At 56.3% G+C, this 17140-nt stretch overlaps 6 protein-coding genes across 6 annotated transcripts; 2 read left to right on the forward strand and 4 right to left on the reverse strand.

Moving 5' to 3' along the window:
- Nucleotides 1-2: 2 nt before the first annotated feature.
- On the reverse strand, nt 3-728 carry EX895_002479 (uncharacterized protein; the record flags this gene model as incomplete). The annotated part of the gene is made up of 2 exons (XM_029883078.1): nt 3-94; nt 200-728. 2 exons carry the CDS (start codon nt 726-728, stop codon nt 3-5), a joined length of 621 nt encoding a protein of 206 aa, XP_029740476.1.
- Nucleotides 729-3284: 2556 nt separating this feature from the next.
- On the forward strand, nt 3285-3989 carry EX895_002480 (uncharacterized protein; the record flags this gene model as incomplete). The annotated part of the gene is made up of 1 exon (XM_029883079.1): nt 3285-3989. The coding sequence occupies one exon, from the start codon at nt 3285-3287 to the stop codon at nt 3987-3989; it is 705 nt and encodes a 234-aa protein (XP_029740477.1).
- Nucleotides 3990-4273: 284 nt separating this feature from the next.
- On the reverse strand, nt 4274-5141 carry EX895_002481 (uncharacterized protein; the record flags this gene model as incomplete). The annotated part of the gene is made up of 2 exons (XM_029883080.1): nt 4274-4984; nt 5070-5141. The coding sequence occupies 2 exons, from the start codon at nt 5139-5141 to the stop codon at nt 4274-4276; spliced, it is 783 nt and encodes a 260-aa protein (XP_029740478.1).
- Nucleotides 5142-6494: 1353 nt separating this feature from the next.
- EX895_002482 (uncharacterized protein) lies at nt 6495-8632 on the reverse strand (the record flags this gene model as incomplete). Its single annotated transcript, XM_029883081.1, has 5 exons — nt 6495-7580; nt 7663-7756; nt 7850-7910; nt 8211-8516; nt 8623-8632. The coding sequence occupies 5 exons, from the start codon at nt 8630-8632 to the stop codon at nt 6495-6497; spliced, it is 1557 nt and encodes a 518-aa protein (XP_029740479.1).
- Nucleotides 8633-9382: 750 nt separating this feature from the next.
- On the forward strand, nt 9383-13312 carry EX895_002483 (uncharacterized protein; the record flags this gene model as incomplete). The annotated part of the gene is made up of 1 exon (XM_029883082.1): nt 9383-13312. The coding sequence occupies one exon, from the start codon at nt 9383-9385 to the stop codon at nt 13310-13312; it is 3930 nt and encodes a 1309-aa protein (XP_029740480.1).
- Nucleotides 13313-14336: 1024 nt separating this feature from the next.
- On the reverse strand, nt 14337-15332 carry EX895_002484 (uncharacterized protein; the record flags this gene model as incomplete). The annotated part of the gene is made up of 1 exon (XM_029883083.1): nt 14337-15332. One exon carries the CDS (start codon nt 15330-15332, stop codon nt 14337-14339), a length of 996 nt encoding a protein of 331 aa, XP_029740481.1.
- Between the last annotated feature and the right edge of the window lie 1808 nt (nt 15333-17140).

Consider the following 17140-nt stretch of genomic DNA (forward strand, 5'->3'; position numbering starts at 1 on the left):
GTTTAGACGTGAGCCTTGGCGTCGGTCTGGGCGGCCTTGAAGCGCTCCTCGGCCTCCTTGAAGTTGATGACCGACCAGATATTCTTGAAGTAGTCTGTGGAAGGAAAAAGGGAAGCGAGGGGAGGGAAAAAACAAAGTGTGAGTACAGTGAGGCTGGGATGGCGACTGAGCTGAAATTGTTTGTACGTCGGATACTCACCAGCCTTGACATTCTTGTACTGGAGGTAGAAGGCGTGCTCCCAAGCGTCGACACCAATGATGGGGTGGTGCGAGATGAGAGGATCCTGGTCCTTGGTGGTAACAACCTCAAGCTTGGAGTTCTTGGGGTTGAATCCGAGCCAGCCCCAACCGGAGCCCTGGATAGTGGCGATGGTGGCGTTGAAGGTGGACTTGAGGTTGTCGAGCGAGCCGAAATCACGCTCTACGGCCTGCTTGAAAGGTCCGTCCTGGAGTTGTCCACCGCCCTGGCTGGCAGGGGCGAGGTTCTTCCAGAAGAGCGAGTGGTTGATGTGGCCGCCGCCGTTGAACTTGATGGCGCTCTGCAGCTCGATCTGCTTGCGAACGTCGTTGCCCGAAATGGCCGAGTTGTAAGCCTTGATGGCGTTGTTGAGGTTGGTGACGTAGAGCTGGTGGTGCTTGGTGTGGTGGATGGTCATGATCTCCTCGGAGATGGCGGGCTCGAGCGCATTGTAAGCGTAAGGCAGCTGGGGGAGAGTGTGCTCAGACATAATGGGCTAGAATCGGTGTTGTGTGTCTGTGGTGTGGGGAGACTAATAAAAGCTCGTGGCGGGGTGTGGAGAAGGTCCATCGTTTAGAAGCGAGAGTATATATATTGGAAACGGCCATGGCGAACGAGCCAACACCCTGCCTATTGGCGAGGCTTTTTTTGGGCGGTGACAACTCTATCTCCGTTGCTCAATGCGTGATCTGAAAGGACAATCACTTGATTCCAGCGTGATTCCAGATGGCTGCTCCGGATTTTCCGCTCTGACATGTTGCGAGACGGGGCCAAAAGGAAATTCTGGCGGCTTCGGTGCTGCTCGATCAGTGCGCGCCTGTTGCGCCATCTTCCACTGGCCCGTGCTCATCCACATAAGCTAGCAAAGGCAATCACCCATTTGTATTGACAATTGATGAATTACCCAGTATATAAGCATTGATAGTGTAGGGGTATCATGAGTCGTTGCCAAACTCATCATCTGTTACAAGATGTGACTACCGATTCGACTCGACCGGGGTTCGAGTCCCCGTCAATGCAATTTTTTGTTCCTTTTTCCCTTCTCAGATGTCAACACAACAATTCATCTCGACTCACTCTACCACATCGTTCGTCGATGAATGGTGTGAGCATTCCCTGGAGGATGCAGAAATGCCAAGCTTGACGTAGTTTGGGATGGATAGGGGCAAAAGTATCGTTCGATGGGATGTGCGCCTCCACTCAAGCTTGACTCGAAGGCTCTCGTTGGAAATTATTACTATAGCCTTTGGTGCCTTCACTCGACATCGGTCCTCTTTCGATGGTTCGCCAAGCGGCTTGTCGACGCTCCGAGAGTTTAGAGGGGCTTTATCTTGGCGGTCATCGGTGTACTATACCTCCCACACGTCAAGTAAAGTTATAGCTCAGCTTGGGTGGGCTGTCCGAATTGACCGTCACGCTCGGCATCGTCAATGAACGTATGGCGATTTTGGCGAAGCACAGAGACATGCCGATGACGGCGTGGGCGATTTGGACTCAGCGCGAATTTGGCCGTGTGACGAGCATTTCCAAATTTGGAGCATTGATAAAAAGAAGTCATTCTCGGCGTTGCTTATCGCTTTCTTCCCACGTCCCCTTTGCTGCTCGCCACCCATCATCTCCAAGAGGCCAGGGCCTTCACCGCCTATTATCAAGATTACGAACCCGAAAGGTTCGTTCTTCCAGCGCAGATAGTGATCGTTCATCCCAAAGCCTGCCGAAGGTGGCAGTGCTTCGACTTTTGTTCACCATGAGGCACTCGATCCTGCTCCCCACCGCCCAATACGTCGAACACGGCCAGAGCGGAGCACCCATCCTCGGCCTGATCAAGGTCACTGCATCATCCATCCTCGAGGTCGTCATCCTCTCCTCTGTCGGGTTCATCCTTGCACGACGAGGTATCATCGATAAACGCACGCAGACAAAGATCAACAAGCTCAACGTCTCGTTCTTCACCCCGGCTCTGCTCTTCTCCAAAGTCGCATTCACGCTCAATCCTGCCCGACTGGCGGAGCTCATCATCGTGCCACTAGGATTCGTCATTGTTATCGTCGTCTCCACTCTCAGTGCACTCGTGTTGTCATGGACCGCACGACTCTCACCAGCTCAGCGCAATTTCGCGATTGCGTGCGCCATCTCGCCCAACTCGAACTCGCTGCCCGTTGCGCTCATGCAGTCGCTCGTCGTCACAGTACCCCAGCTGCATTGGGACGAGCAAGGCGAGCCCGAGGATACGGTCGACGGAATGCTCGGTCGAGCACTCACCTACCTCGTCCTTTTCAGCACCCTGGGCATGTTCCTCCGCTGGAGTGTGGGTGCAAAACTTCTTAGCAGCGTCGAAGAGGATACCTCCGACGACGATCAGAGCGAACCACAGCAGCATTCGAGCCCAACATCATCTGCTAGCGAAGGCGATACCCACCAGTCCCGCCCACAGATCACCCTTCGCAGACCTACGGGCGAGCGACGCCGACCCGAGTCCAAGCGGACCGGCCCCCCCGCCTGGGCACGCAGCTTCCCCAACTCGCCTGGTGCGCAACAACGCGCCAACTTTGGTGCTGCCAGAGGCGATGACGGCTTCGACTCGGACGTTGAAGACGAACCTTTGGAGCCGTACGAGGAAGAAGGCCAGATCACCTTGCCCGGTGCGAGCAATAGTCGCGAGAACCGCTCCTGCTGGAAAGTGTTCAGAACGACGATTCACAGGTGGTTTCACAACTGGGTCCTCCGTCCACTCAACGCGATCAGCAGTTTCATGACTGCACCGCTGTATGCAGCTGTGATCTCGCTCATCGTTGCCGTCATCCCGCCGCTGCAGAAGTTCATCGACTCGCTCGAGCCTGTCGTAGGTGCACTCGAGACGGCAGGTGCATGCAGTATCCCGCTCACCATGGTTGTGCTCGGTGCCTACTTTGTTGCTGATGCATCGGCGGTGCAGCAGAGTCAAGGCTCGATTCCTAAGGCCGTTCCACCGAGTGCACCTGTCGGAGATGGATCCACATCCGCTACGGGCCCCCAACCTACGGCGCCCGGTTCGACGGGCAAGCCAATGAATGGCAACAGTGGTAGCAGCAGTGATCTCGACGATCCTTGGCGCAGGGCATCGCTCGAATCTTCGGTCGCCTCGGGCGAGTCGACTCTGGTGCAAGCCAAAGACACCAGACGCAAAGGCTTGGGTTCGTGGATGGGCAAAAATCCTTGGAACAGCAGTGCATCCTCCAACGGCGGATCTGACATTGAAGAGGGCACGGCAAGATATACGGAAGAGCCGTCGTCGTACCGCTACCCTTCCACCTCGTCTTCGGCACCCGTACCCGATGCACAGCAGTCGGACGACGAAGCAGCACGCAACGCGGACTTGAACAGCCGCCGATCAGCTGGGCGTTTCCAGAACGCTATTTCGAAACAAGCTTCAGCCTCAACCATGGAAAGACGCACCATCGCTGTGGCCGTCTCGTCGCGCATGATCTTGACACCCTTGATCCTGCTACCCTTCGTAGCGTGGTACGCCATGGCAACGGCAAGCAACGTCATGGACGATCCGGTGTTCGTCGCCTGCGCGTGCTTGATCATTGGGTCGCCTCCTGCGCTGACGTTGGCTCAGATCACGAGTCAGTCGGCCCAGGGCAATCCGAGCTTTGAACGCTTGATTTCCAAGACGATTTTCACCGCGTATACGTTCCTTGCCGCCCCCACGACCGTCTTGTTGGTGCTCACCGCGCTGGTGATCACCGAGAATGACAAGAACAAGTAGCGGAACGCAGAAAGGTTTTCATCATACACACGACTGAGAATCTTCATTTCTAAATTGCTTTTGCTCGTTCGTGTGGCTGCGGGTCTGCAGGAGTGTGAGCCGAAGGCTCGAGAGTCATGTGCCGAGGACACGCCTTGTGGACGAGTTTGTCGCCTAAGTTGATGCAATCGTTGTTCGAGAAAAGTCAAATCTATGTCGATGTTTTGTCTTTCAATTGGTGGTTGGTAGGTATGAGTACAGAGCGACGAGGTTCACAGCTTTTGGGCATGGCAATGACAAACAGATTATGCCTGGGAGGCAGGCTTAAAGTCGCCGTTGTTGGAGCTCTTGCCAGCCACGTCTTCGATCTTGAGCTCGCCGGAGATAATACCCTCGAGCATCTTCTTGGGAATGGTCCAGTCTTTGAACATGTGGTGGGGGATGTTGTTGGTCCTGCAGTAAGTGGCGAGATCGTTGTCATCCTTGTCCTTGACAAAGAGTACGTCGGCGTGGCGGGCGGCCGACATGTCTGAGATGCCGTCACCGGCAAAGAACAAGGTGGGGCGGTTCTTGAGCTCACGGTAAGGCGCGATGGAAAGCGACTTGTCGTGACCAAAGTGGTTGTCCGGGTGACGGTAGACGAGCTCCCAGGTGTTGCCCTTCTGCTCCGGGTCGGTGAACTTGACCTCGTTGGAGATGACGTCGATCTCGTTGGCGTCCTTCTCACCAAGTAGGTTTGAGAGTATGCTGCGGATGATGGGCGTCATACCAGAGGAAACAATGATGACGGGGATGTTGTTGGCCTTGGCAAAGGCGTAGAACTCCTTGAAGCCAGGATCGAGAGTGACGTCTCTTCGGACAAGCTCCTCCATCTCGGCAAAGGGACGGTGGACGGACTCGATCATCTTCTTGAAGCCCTCGCGGTAGCTGAGACGCTCCTCGACAATCTCGACGTTGAGCTTTCTGCGCTCAGTGTAACCCATGCCGACCGTGTCGACCATGTGGTCGTTCGAGTCCTGCAGAGTTGGCGGATAGACAAAATGCCAAACAGTCAGTCAGAAAATGTCCTATCGAGGCCCCTCGTCCAAAAGGGCTACTTACGAGGAGGGTGATGGTACCGTCGAAATCGGTGAGGAAGACGTACTTGGCGTCTGCGTACTTGAGGTGCGACATGGTTGCTGCTTTGTCAAAGTGAGACGAGAGGAACGGGGGTGATGATGATGGTGTTGGTCGTAATGATGGAACGAAACGGACGGTCTTGAAGCACTATATACGATCGACGCTTGTAAATCAAAAGGCATGCGAGCGTTAGAAGATCGAGCGGGCTACAAACAGTGAGCAAGTGCATTTCAAATCTGAGAATCATCACGTTTCTTGTGTGTTGGAAGTTGGCCCTCGCTGGCCTATCTAGATCGGCGTCAAGAAACGAAGGAAAAAAAGGTTGTGGAGCGTGCGTACGTGCGGTGCAGTGCGGTGCTGCTGCTGCTGCACCCTGGAAATCTCTCCGACGGTGCTGCTCTCGGATGGCCTGCACTTTCCCTCTGTGTGTCGAGCGCGTGTTTGCTGCAAACGGTGCGCCATCGTGCCTCGTTTCCTAAACATTCTCCGACTTGGCCTTCCCTCTTCGATCCCTCCTGTTTTTCAGTCGGAAAAGTGCTTCTTCATTTGACTGTCCTCCTAGCTTCTAGCACAGTTCTGTACGTCGACGTCGAACAAAGCGCATGGTGTTGCTCTCACTCTTTGCTGTGGCTTTGGCAACGGTGACCGATCGATAAGTTTTCTTTCCTGTAGAGGTGGCCATCAGCTCCACCGAAATTCGCCGCAGCAGCTGTCACTCTTTGTTCAGAATGGCCGGCCGGATCTCATTTCACACTTTGTGCCCTTGCGGTTCGCTTCTCTTTGGAACGATGTGGTTTCTCGCTCTTGAAGGCTTCTCAGACCATGCCAGCCCTTGCCAGACCTTGTCGGCCCTCGGTCGATTCCTCTTGCTGCAACATTTTGCAGTCTCTACCCGACGCGATCCAACTGTTTCGAATCAGGCCCAAGAAAGGATTTTTTGAACCAACCAACGAGCGGACCGGACCGCTTGGAGAACGGTGTGAGCGACAAGAGCCCAGCAAGATCCGCGCGGCCACGTCATGCTGCAGTAGCAAACATTTAGGATCGCTCGAATGATTCTTGGGGCCTTTTTCTTCTGCACACGTTTGCTGCCAAAAATTAATCGATTTTGTTGCAAATCGGCTCGAAGAGAATCGGACTCGGATATCGTGCCGATCATTTCACTGTAAGCCCTCCCTGCTGTGACAGCTCTTGACAACGCTTAATAGGTCGCACGGTCAGCCGCAGAGAGAGGAGGGATTGCACATATGAATTCAGGACATGAGACCGCTAGCGCACAGTGTCAAACAGGCCGGGTTGCTTGACAGAGATTGGCCGTTCTTCAGCCAACATAGCAAGCCTCGCGGGAGGTGTTCAATGTGCTTCATGGGAGTTCCTACCAGTAATAACCTTCTCGAGAGAAGCCGCTTAACCCTGCATAGGAACGGGCGCGTCCACAGCGTCGACGGCGTCGACATCGCCCGGATGAGCCTCCTGGGCCGAGGCGTCAGCAATAGGCACATCTCCATCATTGCCGCCATTGACGCTGCCGCCGCCTCCTTGTCGGAAGTTGGTCCAGCGACGGTTGAACTCAATATCCAGCGGTCTTCCACCGTAGACGTAGTTGTTGAATTTGGCAATCGCCGTCTCGGCATCTTCGACCGTAGCGAACTGCACCACACCTACGCCCTTGCTCCTGCCGTGCTCAAACACGATCTCGGCCTCGTCCACTTTGCCCGTCGTCTGGAACAGCTCGACAAGATCTTCGTTCGATGTCGACCACGGCAGGTTCTTGACGTAGATTTGTTGCGAGGGAGCAGCCGGTGCGACGGGGGCGCGCGCGCTGGCAGGTCCCGTAGGTCGACCACTGTATGCAGGAGCCGCGTAGCGATCGCCGTAACCTCCACCATATCCGCCTCCGTATCCAGCGCCGTAAGGGTCGCCGCCATAGCCGCCACCGTAAGGGTCACCATAGCCACCGCCGTAGCCGCCTCGTCCTCCGAAACCACCTCGACCGCCGAACGCACCACCAAAGCCGCCTCGTCCACCACGAGGAGGAGGTCCGTAACCGCCTCGGCCGTACGGATCCATGGGCGGAGCGCCGGCAAACTTGTCCAGCCTCACCTCGAGCACGCGGCCGCGGAAGTCGTAGCCGTGGTACATGGCGATGGCGTTAGAAGCATCGTTCGAGTTGCCAAACGCAACGATACCTGTACCCTTGGAGCGGCCGTCGGGGCCCATATTGACATCGGCGCGCGTGACGCTGCCCGCCGACCTGAAGAGGTCCTTGAGGTCCTGCCAGCTGACATCATATGGCAGATTAGAAACAAAGAGCTGTGTGGGCGCGCCTCCAGCAAAGCCGCCGTAAGGAGGGGGAGGAGGACCACCGAAGAAGCCGCCTCGGCCAGGAGGACCAAAGCCTCCACGACCACCGGGACCGCCAAAGCCACCGCGTCCACCACCACGAGGGGGAGCACCCGCAGTGCTGCCGTAACGCACTTCGTCCTCTCGATCCTGTTGAAGTAAAGTCACAAAGCGTCAGCCGTGTTCTCGGGAGGAATCTTGTTCCGGCTAGCCACTTTGTGTCAAGACTTACCTCTCGTACAAACACTTGACGACCCTCCAGCTGCTTGTTGGTCAGTTCGCCAATGGCCTTCTGCGCTTCTTCGGGGGAGCTGTATTCGACGATACTGTTATGTTTATAATGATTGTGATGTGCGAATGTTGGTGTAAGATCAGCGTCCATCAATGGTAGCTTCCCTGCAAACTGTCTCGAGACTTACCCGCAGCCCTTGGAGCTTCCGTTAGGAAGAGTGAGCACCTCGGAAAACACGACGTTGCCAGCTGTAGTAGACGATAATGATCGTTGATGGAAGCAGCGTTGAGTCGAATGTAGGACGGTCACAAACGAAGCGATCCGATCGTGTAGATAGAGAGAGCCCCCAATAACCCAACCAAGGACAAAAGCGCAAAACCTTCCCATCAGCAATCCTATCCATACTACCACCCGATCTCTTTTTCGACCAGCTGCGTCTTGACTGGCTGTGGTGTCGTCGCCAAGATGTCAAGCGCATCCCAGACCGCAGAGAAGCAAATCAAAATATAAAAGCATGGCCGGGCAAACCCAAGCGATTGACTACCCACCCTCCCTCATAAAGTCCTTGAGCGTGTTCCACTTGACGCCGTAGCTGAGGTTTCCAACGTAGACCCTGCAGTTCTTCTGACTCTTTCTTGAAGCTTCGTGGGCAGCATGCTGCGATGCGATGGCGCGATCATGAAAGTTGCGGGGACGCTCGGATCGATCGGAGCGGTCGCGGTGTGAATCCCTGCGTTCTCGGTCGGACGAAGGCGCGCCGCCGGCTATAGGCGATCGCGAACGAGCCCGATCCTGCGACATGGCGTCGCGATCGTAGCTGTCCACGTAGTGCGATGTGTCGTCGTTGCGGTCTCCTGATGCGGAGTGGGAGTCGGAGACAAACAAGTCAATACAACAAGTTCTCGCTTGGCGTTGGCGTTTGGCAGACGCTTAAGATCATTCGGTGCGACCGGAGCTTACCTTCGGACATGGCGGCGTTGATGCTGTTGGTAAAAGGGGTTTAATGTAAGAGTTGTCAATGGCGGTGATGCGTTGCCAGTAGATGGTGTTGGTTGCGGAAGAAAGGTAGAAACGCGACCCTGCAGGTTGTCAGTCAACTGTATTTGGCGTCCAAGCTCGGATCCGCCGCTGGCGCAAACTCAAAAAAAGGAAGTATTAAATAATAAAAAGCGAACAAAATGCATTGACGGGGACTCGAACCCCGGTCGAGTCGAATCGGTAGTCACATCTGTAACAGATGATGAGTTTGGCAACGACTCATGATACCCCTACACTATCAATGCTCACGTGATTCTTGAGGAAAATGTAACGTATATATAGCGTTTGCAAATTGCCAACTTTGACATTCAGGAGCGTCTCGCACAGACTCCTTTCTGGACACACGCAGAAATGCAGGCTTCGGCTGCCCCGTGTGGTGATGACATCGGGAAAGATGAGGGTTTCGCTTTGCAGCACAACGCGAGGGAAACGAGCAACACACGAGCCATCCTTGGTTGACTCCTATTGCTTCTCCTGGTCTCTGCCTCTCGCTCTCGATTGTTGTCCCTTCACCCTCACACTCCTGTTGGTAGCTGCCAAGGGCATCCCGCAATCCACAAGGATTCTCCCAGAGACGCATTTGTCATCCGCTGCATCGGAGGGACACACGGCACACGATTCGACGACAGGATCGCTCGTAGCATCAAAGCTGGGGCTGGACACAGCCGCAGCGGCGCGGAACATGTCGCAATATGGGCAGACTCACCAAGCCAATGCCTATCCACAGGCTGGTGGCCAACAGCGTATGTCTACACCCCAGTCGGGATACGCACCGCCACAGATGCAGCAACCGCAACAGCAGCAGCCCATGGCGGCCGCTTACCAGCAGCCGTACAAGGGTACGCTTGCTCCAGGCACCAGAGTCAAAGTGGGCAACATCACCGTCACTGTCAAGCGCTATCTCTCCGAAGGTGGTTTTGCACACGTCTACCTCGTCACCACGGCTCAGCCCATTCCCATGCCTTCCTCAGTCACAGGCGCCGTCAGCGCATCAATGACGAACAACAGCGCAACCGCCGAGCGCGGCGAAACCGTCCATGTGCTCAAGAGGATGGCCGTACCCGACAAAGCTGCCCTTGCCGACGTCAGAAGAGAGGTAGAGGTGCACAAATTGCTGCGCAACCAGGCCAACATTGTCCAATTCATCGAAGCCTCTGCTACCTCATTGCAAGGAGGCGGATACGAAATCTTCATCCTCATGGAGTACTGCTCTGGCGGTGGAATAATTAGCCTCATGAATGCGCGCTTGCGCGATCGTCTACGCGAAGAAGAGGTGCTCAAGATCTTTGGCGACGTCTGCGCAGGTGTCGCCGTCATGCACCACCTCGACCCGCCCCTTATGCATCGCGATCTCAAGGTCGAAAACATCCTTATGGCTCCTTCCACCGATCCAGGTACCATCCCGGGCTCACGCTCCACCTCGTCCAACCTCAAGGCCACATTCAAGCTCTGCGATTTCGGCTCAGCTGCGCCGATTCTCTCACGCAAGCCCGCAAAGAGTATGGATGAAGTCAAACGTGTTGAAGCGGACCTCAATAAGCACACCACCTTGCAGTACAGAGCTCCCGAGATGGTTGACGTCTACCAGCGCCGTGTCATCGACGAAAAGGCTGATATCTGGGCCCTCGGTGTGCTCCTCTACAAGCTCTGCTACTACACTACCCCCTTCGAGGAAAACGGAGGCGGTCCGTTGGCCATTCTCAACGTCCAGTATCGTATTCCACCTCAACCCGTCTACTCGGACCGCCTCAAGCAGCTCATCCACTCCATGCTCAAGGAGCAAAGCTCCGACCGACCCAACATCGACCAGGTAATTCTGGACGTTCACCAAATACTTGGCACCCGTCCTCCCAGGACTGCAGTACACTATGCTCAAGCCGCTGCCAGCGGCAAGATCGCCGCTCCTCTTCCCACTTTGGTCAGCGGTTCCAAGACGTTGTCTTCATCCGACGCTTCTTCTTCATCCAAGTTCAAAGCGACCGCCGGCGGCATCGATGCCAGCCTCATCTCCATGGGTCCCTCCAAGAAGGAGCTCGAACAGGCCGAGGCGCGACAACTCGAGTTGCAGGCGCAGAGCATCACGCCCATGCGTCGCGGTCGACCCACCAAAGCTTCCGCTGAAACTAACGTCGATTCGCCTGCCAAGAAGCTCGACGAGGGCACGCTCAAGAGCAGCGGCTCTCCTGCACCCTCGGCATCCGAAGCACCAGCCCAGAGCGCGCCTCTGTGGAGGGTTCCGGACTCAAAGCCATCGTCGGTCAAGACAGGTCCCCTCATCGAAGGGTTTGGCGATTCTTTCGCTCCTGCACCCACCAGTGCAGGCCCAGAAAGCCCGCCGGTGCTTCCGAGGCGACCGACGCCTTCCTCCGTCTCGCCTGAAGCCAGTGGCAACGCTGCCAATGCTTCCGATCGACCCGTTGACAAAAATCTTCTCCGTGCCTCTTCATCCAGCGCACCTACGCCTGCACTGACCCCATTGAGGCACAGTCCCGCTCTGCCTGGGTTCAGCGTAGCTCCCAGTCCCACCGCCTCACCGCTTCCTATCACCTCCACTTCAAAGGATGCATCTACTCTTCCATCCGCCCAAAAGCGCGGAAGCACGCCCCGCGACGAGCTCACCGACCGATTCCCAAGCTTGGAAGAACTCGATGCAAGGTACGCTGCTCCGGCTTCGAGTTCGCCGGACTCGAGCGCACCTGCGTCTGCACCCTCGAGTCTGCCCTCTGCGGGCGCTGGAGGACACGTCAATGTACCCGGCCTCGCCAACCGCGCAAGCGTCGGTGCGATGGCTGGAAGGTTCGAGCGACCATTCGAGCCACAACGGCCTGGTTCGGGCCGAGCAGCACTGAACAAATCGGCCACCATTTCTACCTTTTCCTCCATGGGTGACAGCGTATCTGGAGCTCGTTCGGGAAGCGTGTCCAAACGGTGGCAGCCGTCTGTCATCGCACATGATCATGTGGGCAAGGAAGCTGAGCTCAAGGTCGCTAGTTCGGCCCCATTCAGGAAGACAATGCCTGCCTCCAAGGACTGGCTCACCGGCGACGTTTCTGATCGAGAAGACGAAAAGAGCGCAAAGACCTACGCTACCCGACCGCGGGCTCCGAGCAACGGTGCCCCCGCGGCACAGCTCGGTGCGGCTCAGGAGGTGGAAGTGGAAGAACCTTCGTCAGACGAAGACGAGCCTGCTCAGCCGGAAGAAGCTGTGGCTCAACGGCCTGCGCTACCGCCACGGCTTTCTGCCGATCGACTGTCCTCCTTTACTTCTGCTGCTGCCAGTCGTCCCCATGCATCATCTAGTCAGGCCGCGCCGACGACGACGGGCGAGGATGCTGTTGACGGTAGAACGAGCAAACCGGAGCGACCGCGCATCACGCCCGGTCGAGTGAAAGCACCGTCTTGGCTGGTCGATGCGGTCGACTCGCCCACTGCTGCCGAACGGCTCATGTCGTCCTCATCGATCACGAGTCCAGGTGTTGGTGGCGCGGGTTACGGCGGTCTCAAGTCGCCTGGTGGTGCAGCTGAGCCGCTCGTTTCACCTGTCACAGATGCGACAGCAGCAGAGCAGCTCGACGAAGCGGCGAGGAAGGCGCAGGATCAACTTGAAGCTCTGCTGCGTGGACCTGCTGCCGAGAACGAGGTGGGATCAGAGAATGCTTCGGTTCGAAAGCAGGAGGACGAGGGGGCTGAGGACGCAAGCCCTTCGCTGGTGTCGGCTGCGAAGGTGAAGGCGCCTGCGTGGGACGACGACGATGAAGAGGACGAGAAGGAAATGAGTGCGCTGCCTAAGCCTGATCTGCAAGCTGGGGTGACTGGCAAGTCGAGCAGCGGCGGTGCTCGGAATGGTAGTGTTGAGGTGCACAAGCCGACCCCCGCGGCCGTCAGCCCACAGCAGCCAAGCAACAAACCTGCTGCGTCCGGCGCCTTTTCCAACATCGCTTCGAGGTGGGAATCGCAACGTGACCAGGTCAAGGAGAAACGGCTCGTGGACGTAGCGGTCACACCCCCCCGCAACGTTGATGCGGTGCAAGATAGGTTCGGCTCGATCTCGCTCGCCAGTAGCTCGGAACATGCGGGGGCGAGTGGAGCGGTCAAGCCGTCGAGTCTTGCGGCTCAGCGCTCTGGCTCATCGAGTGCGGAGCCGGCGGTGATCCAGCCGAAGCGACCGACGCCGATCCGGCCGCACAAGTCGACGCATCTGCGCGGCGGGTCCACAGTGGCGCCTGCGGCAGCCGGGCTGAAACCGTGGGAGCGCGAAGCAGCCCAATCAGCCGCAGCGACCCGAAACGGCATCGTCAAGAACTCGGCTCTGCCCGCTGCGTCCACCACGCGTCTGTCCAGCAACGACGACGGCCAGGACGACGATGCGTCGGACCAACCCTCTCGCCGCGCGAACGGCGCCGCAGGCGCAGGATCAGGATCGGGGGAGGACGACAGGTTCACAGGCGTGTCGAGTCTCATCTCGCGCTGGCAGCAGAACGTCGAGTCGAATGCCCCGGGCTGGGGCAGGATTGGGGGCGCGAGTGAGAGGGCCGGGCTAGGGCCGAAGGTGGCGAATCAGGCAGCTGGCTTGGTGCGCGATAGAGCGGGGGCTGCGAATGCCAATAGCTAAGTTAGGCGTCACTCGCCTCGATACAGACCTTGTCGTGTTTCCCGTTGGACTGCTCAACCCTGACCCTGACCCTGACCCTGACCCTGACCCTGACCCTGACAGCGTTGTAGCGCAGCGTCTGCAATTTATGCATTCGTCACACGACACACCTTCAGGACAGTCGAGCCTGCCTTCCGCTCGTTGATCTTCCCTCAAAACCCAACATCTGCACAACATTCGACCAGTCCGGTCGTCACAGGGCCATCGCAGTGCCGTATCAACAAGTCATGAAATTCACATTTGCATCGTATCAAGAAAGAAAACAATTCAATGAAGAGAACAATGAAGGGGAAGGGGAAGAGAGAGAAAGAGAGAGAGGGAGAAGAGAGCGGTCACCGTGAAACAGAAAAGAAGGAGTACACAAGGGTGACGGAGGTGTAGGTGAAGAGACGCCGTGGCGATGATGGCTGATCGCGCGGGGTGGAGGCGAAGGCCGGTACGCACAAAAAAGCGCGGGCGGGATAGAGCGCGGGTAACGAGAGCAGGGTCGATGGAGGAGGCGACGACATGTGCAGTCTCGGCGGAGGGTGCGACGCTGTGCGAATTTAGATGGATCCAAGGGGCAGACGTGGTGATCTGCAGGTCAATGCACCCTCCTAGGAGTGGAAAAGATCGACAGTTCTAGGAAGCCAAGGCTCGTCGAGATTCCGCCGTCTCTGTATTGACCAGAAAGCAGTTGAAGGTCGGGGGTTCGTCGCTGGTCATATCCACGCTAGCTGACATGGACTGACTCCCTCGCAAGAGGCGTTACATCAGAGAGCTGCTATGAAAATCGTCTTGTCGCCCGTATGCTGACCCGCTTGCGTGCGCGAATTCGGACCTCGTCAAGATTGGTGCTCGCTGTTGCCACCGTACCTGGCCCATGTGTGTTCCCCCGGCCTCCCGCCTATAACCCCGTCTGTATCAGAGCAGACCACACCGCAACCCCCCTTCAACACTGAACGCCCCAAGTCCAAGTGCGCTCGCTATCTTGCGAAGCCACGGCTCACTTGCCATCCGACTTCTTCTTCTGCTTCCTGGGTGGCGTGACCGGACGGCCCATGTTGATGCCGCCGTAGGCGTATTTTTGCTTCTTCTCTGCTGGCTTGAGGATTTGGAACGAACAGAGCAGCGTCTCGTCGACGCTCATCATAGCACCGGCATTGTCGAACTCTCCGCAATAGTTGGGTGCGGAAAACAGCGTGACGAGCTGACGCTTTGCAAAAAATTCATAGCCATCCTCGACGACCTGATGCGCTCGGCAGATGAGGTCCATGTCGTGTTTTTGCAAGAACCGAGACACCACATCGGGACCGAAAGTGAAAGAGACACCACGATCGTTTTCGGACCAGCCGGAAATGTCTTTGTCGGGATCCGACCAGAGCAAGTCGCAGAGCAAGCCTGTGTCTGGCACGTCGGTGGGTCGCATGACGCGGCGGATCTGCTCCATGCTCTGCAGGTCGGGCGAAAGGCCGCCGTGCATGGTGAAGATCTTCTCGTCAATGATGGCGGCGATGGGGAGGCAGTTGAAGCAGTCGGTAAATGTCTTCCAGAGCTTGATGTTGAAGCGGCGTTTGCACTCGTCGTAGAAGCCGTAGATTCGGTTGATGCTGGCGCACTCGTGATTGCCACGGAGGATGAAGAAGTTTTCGGGGTACTTGATCTTGTATGCGAGCAAGAGGCAGATGGTCTCGAGCGACTGCTTGCCACGGTCGACGTAGTCACCAAGGAAGAGGTAATTCGCCTCGGGCGGGAAGCCACCGTACTCAAACAAGCGTAACAAATCGTAGTATTGCCCATGAATGTCACCGCAGATCTTGATGGGTGCCTCGAGCTCGAGGAGGATGGGCTGGTTGATGAAGATGTCCCTCGCCTTCAAGCAGAGATACTTGATTTCGTACTCTTCAAGGTGGACAGGCTTGCCTGGACGCGAGCCTCGTACCTCTAGGAGACGGTCGATGACGTTGTCGAGATCTACCTCGGGGGTAGTGTTGTCGGCCATTGTGCTATTATGTGAGGAGCGGCCTGAGAAGTCGAAAGCGAAGGTCGAAGTGATGTCGGGTGCATACACGGGGTGCAGAGTCGATTGAAGTGGAGTTACATGGGTTACGCGAATAGAAGAAGCAAGCAGTGGAGAACGTTTGTCAGCAAGGTCGGCGCTTGACAGATACACATCACGGGCAGCGCATTTGCATCTTTGGTGGTGGAGCTACAATAGTCTCTCGCTGGAGGCAATGCGTGGCTGCTGCACACGATTGGATCCGCTGATCGCAGTTGAGCTGTGTAATCTGGGTCGCGTAGACTGATCCGCAACGACTGGCAAGAGGATGTGGCGTGCATTGATCCTTGCCTGCTTATCCTTACCTCCACTTGGATCTGGCGGTGCGTGACTACCAGCTGAGGTGGATGGACGTGTCGGCTGCGTAAGGCAGACTAGGATCGGATCTATTGCAGCTCCTTGCCATCGTCAAAAAGCTGAGATTCCTGCGTTTGAATACTTACGGACAAATGTATATGCCTAGCGCCTAGTCTGCTTGCGGTGAAAGATTACCCGGCGTGTGTGAACGGAGGAGGTTGTCACACGAGGTGATCGTACGACGGTCAAAGATGCCTACGGTGTTGCTGGCGATGCTAAGCAAAGTTGGGAGAGTTAATGAGGCGCTGATGTCAAGATCGCCGCCGAAAATGAGTGGTCACCAGCGAAGTAGAAGGTGAGTGTGGTGCGAGCTCGTTCGAGATAGCGGGCTGATCAAGCAGAAGAACGCGTGCGAAAGTAAGCCGTGTGTTGAGCCGCGCGCGTGGTTGAGTCGATCGTCGTATGAGAAAGAAGATCGTAGACGCAAGACAAGGCAAAGAACGGCAAAAAGGTGGAGACCTCCTGAGGGGACCGCGTGACAGAGTTGCTGGAGAAGAAAAGAAAAAGAAAGAAAGAACCGAAACCAGGCGCCGTGTTGATGTTGCTGCTGAGCGTGTGCGGGAGGGTTGCGACAAAGACAAACACCGGCTGAGGTTGCAGACTGGGAACGAGATGGATGGTGTTGAGAGGGTGACGTCGAGCTGATGCTGTCGGCGATAGACTCGGATGCGATGGCGAGCAGAATGCTGAGCTTGCGATTTCTGGCTCTTGGGCTGGCTGTGTGTGTCTGTGTCGAGTGAGAAACAGAGAGAGCGAGTGCGGCTCACTGTTGCTTGTCAGTTCGCAAAAAACGGGCGAAAATGGGGCCAAGGCTAGGCCAACTGGCAAATCAAAAATCACAGATCCTTCAAAACGAGAAAAAGAGAGGAGCAGCGCGGCACGGAGAAGCAACAGCAGCAGCGGCAGCAAACAGGCAGGCCAGAGGCGATTGGCAGCGTGGCCAGCGTGCGTGTCTGCGTGTCTGTGTGTGTATGTGATTGTCTCGCGCTGGCCACAGCTCTTGAAAGCGGGCAGCTGAGCCGAGGGAATTCGAAAATCAATATCGGACGACGCGATCAGAGTGTTGGAGCTTTTCTTGAATTCAAACGGTGCCACTGCTCTTATCCAAGTTTAGTGATCACTTGAAACGTGCTGTATTCACCACAACGCATATCACCCTTGGAATTTACGGGGTTTGAAGAGAAGGGGGCAAAGATTTCCAAAAATTTCAACTCTTTTTCCAAATCCTCTTCTTCGTGACCTGCAACGCGTTGACCAACTTCATTTTTGGTAGCTGCAGAGTCTAAGAAGAAAACAGCGACAAACGCGCGTCTCTGTCTCCGTTCGAGGAGGCCCGAGCTTTTCAAAGAGACTTTATAAAGATGTAAATTCATATATAGTTGCATATATAGTTG

Source organism: Sporisorium graminicola, chromosome SGRAM_15 (genome assembly GCF_005498985.1).
Source record: "Sporisorium graminicola strain CBS 10092 chromosome SGRAM_15, whole genome shotgun sequence".
NCBI lineage: Eukaryota > Fungi > Basidiomycota > Ustilaginomycetes > Ustilaginales > Ustilaginaceae > Sporisorium > Sporisorium graminicola.